This window comes from Alosa sapidissima, chromosome 3, assembly GCF_018492685.1.
Source record: "Alosa sapidissima isolate fAloSap1 chromosome 3, fAloSap1.pri, whole genome shotgun sequence".
NCBI lineage: Eukaryota > Metazoa > Chordata > Actinopteri > Clupeiformes > Clupeidae > Alosa > Alosa sapidissima.
The window spans coordinates 12,961,420-12,969,432 of record NC_055959.1 but is presented as its reverse complement, the minus strand read 5'-3'; the positions used below and the strand labels follow the sequence as shown (position 1 = coordinate 12,969,432).

Below are 8,013 nucleotides of genomic sequence, written 5' to 3'. Positions count from 1 at the left end.
CCTCCCCTTCCCTCCCGTGCTGCTCCCGTGCAATTGAAACTCTCCTAAACGCGCATCTCGTCTGTGATTTGCTGGAACAGTTTGTTATGTTTTCATGGGCTAGGTTTGCCCAGGTTGTTTTTGTTGCCGTTCTTGGAGCCTGGGCTGTCCACAGAGATCGCATTTTTTTACAGTGTATTCAGGACACAGACAGCTAGCGGTTGGTTAGGTGATGTTTGCAATAAGTGACATAAAATGTTTTAGCCTAAAAAACGTGTGGCATCGCTTAGAGCACCTTTAAATGTGCCCATACATTCCAGTTTTCTGACACAGGGGGATAGATCTGATAGATTAAAGCTCATCTTCCCCATCAGTGGAAGTCTTTCTTGGTTAATTAGCTCATTTGCAGACATGCTTTAGGGCTACATCTTGTTACTAAACAACCACCAAAGAGGAAGGACTGAAAGAACACACAAGCAGGAAAACAAACGATAACCTCCGTTTCCCATCAATTACTGTCTGCAAAGATCACACAATGCCAAATGACTCGGGTCTACAGGGAGATGTTTTCTTTGATGTTGTTGTTTTAAGTGAGAAGTGACGCTAAAATGTGTGTTAATGTTTGTGTGTATTTGGTGTCTCCGTATGTGTCCTTAGTCTGTTTGTGTGCGTGTGTGAGAGAGAGAGAGAGAAAGAGAGAGAAACACTGAGAGAGAGAGTCCTCTTAGTGGCCTGTATCAGTGTGATTACTGTAAAATAGACAACTATTGAGGCTGGCTGTGCGAATCGCTAAAAGCTCTTATCATCTGCGAAGAGCACCAGAACTGAGATGCTATGATGCTATGAATATAATATAAAAAAGCAGAGTGCTATAATATAATAATGTTATTAATTTAATATTTTTTTTATTTACTTTATTGGCAAACCATTATGCAGAAACACAATTCTAAATTACAGTATAACTACTCCAGAGCTCAATAAGACTGCCACATTCTAATGTATTTTGGTCATTTGTAAGGCATGAAAAAGACACTAACTGTCTGTGTGCTAAGCACAGCTGATAGTAAGGAAACACATGCACACTGTATGTGTGACCTCTGCATCCAGCTCCTTCGCCCATGTCACACATTACAAAATCAACCACTGCACATGACTGTGAAATCTGTCACAACTGTCACATCATCTTTTTAATGCACAATACAAGAGAAACTGAGGAGGGACAGGAGAGAGAGAGAGAGAGAATGAATGAATGAATGAAGGAAGAAGAGGGACAGAGAGAAAGAGCAGTCATTAGGGGATGGATGGATGCCTTGTCATGCGTGAGAATAAAGCCCCACACGGACGCTCTTGCCAGGGGATTCAGCACTGTCTTCTCTGACTAATTTTAGAGCAAATCTAATTATATTTGGCTTCCGACTAATAAGATATCAAGGCTTTTCAAAGCTTTAAATGTTGATTTTCCCCAAAAAAGCCTCTGTGTTTTCCACAGACAGCGGCTAATTGCTAGCCTGATGTCGTCATACTCAATTCTAGTCAGAATTTGAGTCTGACACTGCTCCATTGGGACGTGATTATGGGCCGTGTTTCAACCTATACAGGGGGGAAAATGCCTCTGTACTCAATTGGATAGACCTTACCAATCAGAACAACGAAATAGCTTACCATGAGCTGTAGGAAGAACACCCGAACCATCCTTGTTCTCCACAAATGCCTTAACATTGTTTTCTGGTAGTTTTATTATTTAGTTATATTAGTAAGTTAATGCTCTCTCAATATATTGTACAACATGCGATAGCGAAATCTAAGACCATGTTTATACGTAGCAGGGTACTCTATTCAGAAAAATTGATATTTCCCCTTCTTCGTTTTTAAAAATAATTCCGTTCACCCCAATTCTAAAAACAGCTGGGGAAGGGTGTTGCAAACAACATGTCACAATGCAAAAACGCCGTTTCCGGGGTTTCCAGAAATAATAGCTTCAGTGATAAAACCTCTGTTTTCAGGTAAATAAAAGGCCAAACTGCATAAAAACATATGCAGTTTTCTATCTAGCTTCTAGCGACAGCGTTTTAGTTGCAAACAAAATCAACCGAAGCATGCTCAGATGACGTGATAGATGAGGCACTGTTGCTCATCTGTATATCAATGTACAAAGCCCGCCCAGACAATTTGATTGGTCCGAACAGCTCTGGTTCGGGCACAGTTGCTCCTCAACGGAACAATTCCAGACCGAACTTCCCAACCTTAAATGTTGTGGGCGGGGCTAATTCATCTGGCATCCAGACTAGCTAATTGCCCTATTAGACAGAAACAGTGTGTCGTTTTTCAGAAATGTAGCGCCAAAAACAGTTAAACACTTTCCGTTTCTGCATTTTGAATTAAGCACTGACAACCTTGTGTGTGTGTGTATGTGTATGTGTGTGTGTGTGTGTGTGTGTATGTATGTGTGTGTCTATAGTGTGTGTGTGTGTGTGTGTGTATGTGTTCATTCATGTGGGCATGTCTTGAGATTTAGAATGAGATTTAAACACCCAATTACTTTTAGGTAAAGCTGCTAGCTCAGAGTTGAAGTGTGCAGTTCAGTAATGCAACCATGATAAATGCTAACCTCAAATGATGCTAACCTCATTTGCATACATTTTGAACTGAGGCTGGTATTCATCTATAAAAGACCTTAAGAAGAGGTCTAATTCGAAACAAACAAACACACACACACACACACACACACACACACACACACACACACACACATGGAGTTTTCTAATACACACTCCAATACTACATTCCAAAGCAATGCTTTGATACCAGGTGCAATTATGAACTTAGAGGTTAATTTACCTATCTCCATAAAGAGTCTTCCAGCAGGAGAGCTAAAAACATACTATGATTACAATGATGTTTATTGATTATGACTTAATTCATTTCATTTATTGACCTGTCCTAAAACACCCACACCCATACACCCACCCAACAACACACACACACACACACACACACACACCATAACCACCATAACATGTGGAGGTGTGGTCTTCAAACAAAGCTTCTCTGTCTCTGTTGGTGTGGCGAGCACTGGGCAGGATCTTCCGGCCTTAACAATGCCAACTCTGTAAGTCCGGAGCGGGTGACATGTGCCATGCAGGTTCTGTGCCTCCCGACTTGGCATCTCGTGGCATTGCCAAGTTACATAAAGTGTTTTCTCTCCAGGGGTTGGGTGACACACAGAGTGGGACAGGTCTGCCGTTGCTAAGACACTGGAGTATTGAGCACATAATGAAGAGGTGTAACACACACACACACAAAAACATACATATGCATGCACACACACACACACACACACACACACTAACATTCACACACACTAATATTCAAAATCACAAACGTACACACAAACACACACACACACACACTGAGCTGGCTATCTCAGAGGAAAAGCTTGTGATAATAAATAAATAAATTGACCATCATAACCCTGCTTAAACCTCACGACAAACAACAACTGGTCTCTACTGGATCAGGCTTTAGGCTCTACTGGATCAGGTCTTAAATCTGACAAATAAAGCACTATGTCTGATATGTACTGCTTTGTTTTAACTACAAAATAATAATAATTATTAAACAACCTAAAACCATTCCCCTGGCATCTTCTATTAGCATTGGTCACTTGCAGAGAAACACACAGATGTGGCCAGGAAGCATTTCTGGAGATTTCTGTTGTGTGATAAGAAACAGCAGAATAGATCAGGCCATAGAGACGGAGCAGCCACAGCGAGCACCTGAGTGGTGTTGGACACGAGTCGAGGCTCTAACAGCGAGAGCTCTCCCACAGAGACTATCAACAGAGGCCCCGAGGAGCTAACACCTCACCAGGGGGGCACGCTTCTCTCCAGATGCCTTCACACTCACACACACACACACATACACATGCATGTACACACACTCACACACACACATACACATGCATGCACACACACTCACACACACAAACACACACACATACACATGCATGCACACACACGCACACGCACACACACACGCACAAAAGCAAAATGCCTACACATACATGCACATACAAACATACATGCACAAATATGTTTTGAAGCTTTGAGGAAGGAGGGGAGAAAAACACACTCATCCACAGTTCTCTGCCGTCTCCCGTTTGCTGTACATCAGGAAGCTGCCTCCACACAACTGAGAGATAAAAACCCTCGAGGCCTTCTCCCGACTGAGTCCTGCTAGAGCACTGGGTCTCTCTCCCTCTCTCTCTCTCACACACACTCACACACACACACACATTCAAAAAGAGACATGTGCTTACACACTCATTGACCCACAGAGACACTCTTCTACACTTACATTTGCACCCACACACAGTGCTCGTCACCTTGTTATGGGTATGCGATTACGCGTAAGCATACCCACATAAGCACTCCGCTCCAGTAGATTTAGCTAAACGTGGGCAAAATGCTGTTCCCTTCTGCTTAAAAAAGGGCTAAAGATTCACCAGTGCTCACACAAGAGAACATCCCCGGGAGCCAATGACCGTAAGAGAGCGTAGCTTTTTTTAAATGTAAATGTTTGTATTGGGGCTAAGGTCAGACAAAGTTTGGACAAAAGACTTAGCTTTCGGATGTGGGTCCACCGCTGGATTTAAGAGGGATATGGGACAAGGGGAGAAGGGAGAGGCCGTACACAGAAGAGAGAAAAAGAGCAAGAGTGAAGACACAGAGAAAGTGTGTGTGTGTGTGTGAAAGAGAGAGAGAGAGAGAGAGAGAGAGAGAGAGAGAGAGAGAAGTTGGGGTGAAGGGTAAAAGCTAAGTTTGAGTAGAGAGAGAGTGTGTGAGAGAGAGGAGTGGAGAGGTGGGGGGAGTAGGAAGTCAGCTAATTAGCAGTCCTCCAGAGTTTAACAGCTCTTAGGACTTTGTTTCATACAACCATCAGTCATCTCCCACAGCACCATTAGTGCTCCCTCTTATGTACAGAGCCCTGTGCGTTCCTCTGTTTTTTTCTAGTTTGCCTCAGTCTCTGTGACTTAATTTCTAATCTGCTAATCTACCCTGGGGGCCACCTGTCAGTCTTTGCCACCTACAACCCTTCTCCTCTCACCACCCAAACCTCACCCCAAGTGACAGGATTAAAATATCACTGTTTAATTACTGTCAAATTACTCTGCATGACACCTTATTTTAACAGAGGACCAATAGATAAAACATAAAGGGAAAAGTGAATATAGTTCTTAAACAAACATCTTAAAGAAGCACAATCCAATACAGATCCAACACAAACACAAACCCAGCAAAAATAGCAAACACATACAGAACCAACAAGATAGCAGCCTTCTATCTTGAAGCACAGTATACATCACAACACCCTTCTTTTTAATTGTGGACATATTAACAAATTTAATTTATCCATTTCACATTCTTCCTTACACTCTCCCTCTAAGACCAGTCTCTGCTGTCTAACATAATTTAATAATTGTGCATTTCAAATACAGATTGGGTTATGAATTGAGTAATTCTCTTGTTCTTTGTAGCCTATTTGGGCTTACAGTTCAAGATTGCAATTATTGCCTTGGCTGGGAGTTTTATTTGGGGTTCTGGAGACGAACTGTGAAACTGTTGTCAGGAAAATGTCAGAGACTTCCTAAATTGTTGCTACGGACCACTGCATACTGTATGACAACGTGCCAACATGTTGGCTAAGATGTAACATGGAAAACGTGATAACATCTGGTTCGTTTTGCCATTTCACATCACTGGACATTCGTTTCATTTTGAATGCGCGTAAAGAGCGCCTCGAATGTGTGCGGAGCTGTCGGAGACGGGAGAAGCACGCTGCTTTTTTAATGCTGATCCGGCTGCTTATGCCTCGGGAGTCTTGAGGTTGGGGGGTCGAGATTCGTCTTTTCCCCAGCAGGTCTGAAGGGTTTAATAATAAATATGCACCTTCTTTATTTATTACATAATGTCTTAGGATCACGTTCCTCCGCTACCCGGGTGCCAGACTGCTACCCTAAACGTAATGTATGCTATTTTGCTGAGCTTCAGGAGTCCAGGCAATTATAGCAAACACACTCGGTGGGACCCCTTCCAGAATCTGGTGCTTTGTGTCAACATCTCTCGCACGCCTACAAGCCTGATGTGAGATGCTGAGTCACTATCTCACTAACAGTTAGGCAGCACTTTCAATCTAACTCAAACGTTTGGGAAGAATGGGTTTTTCGTTTATACAAATCTGGTGAAGTGGAATTTTTAAAATCCTTTTTGGGAGTAAAGTTGAAATTGATTTGCGCAGGATATTGACGCAATTTGTTAAGCATCTCCAACATATGCAAAACACGTGAATTATTTAAATTAGAAACGGCATTCACTACACAATAATTGATATGGTTTATTACATGGTACGATTTAATGATACATCCTTCTATTTTAGTTGAGTGGAATATGACATTCCTACACGTGTTCCATGGGCTAAACTACATTCAGTGAGTGTAAACTAAAGCTGACAGAAAAGCTAAAGGGGAAGGAATTATTCAGGTAAACAAAACCTGTCGTGTTCGCCTAGTTAGTCCTTCATGTCTGAAGTTTGCAATTTGCAGATTGCACTGTTTTGGTGCCATTTCATCTGTACACAGAAAAGTAGTTTCTGGAACTCACCTGCGAGGTGAAGATGGGATACATTTTTCCGAATTATCAGCAGACTTGATGAGTTCCACAAAGTGCAGCTGTCTTCGGCCGTAAGGGTAAGGCAGATTTTATTTTCCAGGACACCGTATGCCCAGTTCACCCGACTGAGGCGATGCAGTCACACGCCTCTCTTCTGGAATGACGACTGATAAATTGATGTTGTTTGTCCCTCTCCTGATCCGCAATATAATGCCATTATCATATGCCTTTCCGGCGACTGGATATTAAGCTTGAATTAGTTTATTTTTTTACAAGATCCAGACCACATGAAGGCAGGAGAGGGATTAAGAAATGTGTTCAAAACATTAGTCCGGTGTAACCAAGCATTAACAGTCAGTTGATGTCTTAATTAATGCGATGTAGCATAGGCTTACACTCCAAGTTCTGTTCGAATACCCTACATCCACGATGAATGGGCAAAGATGCCATAGTGCTCCTAGGCATGTTGTAGCAGCTTTCCCTTCTGTGTAGAGCAGATATTTGCCTGTTCACTGAATAAAACACAATACACGAATGGGACCTTATTTCATTAGACTACTTTGTCAAAAGCTGCTTTCCAAATGACAGTCCAATTTCCAGTTAACTTTAGGGGGCAGTTGAAGTCTTGACGTCTTCGACTGTTCCTTCACACACTCCACCTCGACACACACGCTCGCACTGACTCGCACGCGGTCACATCCACTTTAGGAATAATAGTCCTCCTCGAAAAGAACGACTTTTAAAAATACTTCAAGTTTTTAAAATACTTTCAAATGCACTTGCAGGTGAGCAATTTCCTTATGGGTTTGACAGACGTCCCATGGTCCCATGCGAAAGCAGTTCATTCTGTGAATACTGTAAAATGTATTCAGAAATACAAATCCGAAGGTGAAATATAGCTCGACTCGAATGCGTTCGAATAGGTGGATGTTTTTTTTCTCTCTCCCTCTTTTCTTGAGCAAAATAATAGGCAGGTACTTGCTTGGCAGCTAGTGCTCGGCAGACCGGTTTGACGCCGTCCCTGACGGTCTGCGATCTGACTGAACGGCGGCACTCTGTTGTGTCGCGTGCGCGCATGTGGACACAGACCACAGTCCAAGCTGAACATGCGCGCGTCATCACCTCGCAGCGGGTTGGTTACTCGTTTCGCCGCGCTACTGGTATTGTAAAAGCGGTCTTTCTAACGTTCATTAACACATAAGGTGTTGAACAAAATTTCGCTTGCTCTAGGAGCTGATTCCCGACAGGTTTTGATTTTGTTTTGATTTTCTGTCAGTCCTTTACTTTCTTCATTTTGGTAAACAGTCTTTCACTAGTGTGAAGGAAGAGAATCCTTCGATGATTAGGAGACACTGGGAGTGCAAAA

The 8,013-nt window shown here is 42.5% G+C and overlaps 1 protein-coding gene across 4 annotated transcripts in view; it reads right to left on the bottom strand.

Annotated features, from left to right (window-relative positions):
• Nucleotides 1–7,682, bottom strand: part of crhr1 (corticotropin releasing hormone receptor 1) — a 151,371-nt gene extending 143,689 nt beyond the window's left edge. For all 4 annotated transcript variants that reach the window (XR_006030701.1, XR_006030702.1, XR_006030703.1 and 1 more), the window contains exon 1: nt 6,639–7,682. Coding sequence is in view for 1 of the 4 variants with exons in the window: in XM_042085736.1 (XP_041941670.1) it covers nt 6,639–6,662 (24 nt within the window). In the remaining 3 variants the exon portion in view is untranslated. The remainder of the gene's footprint in view (nt 1–6,638) is intronic.
• Between the last annotated feature and the right edge of the window lie 331 nt (nt 7,683–8,013).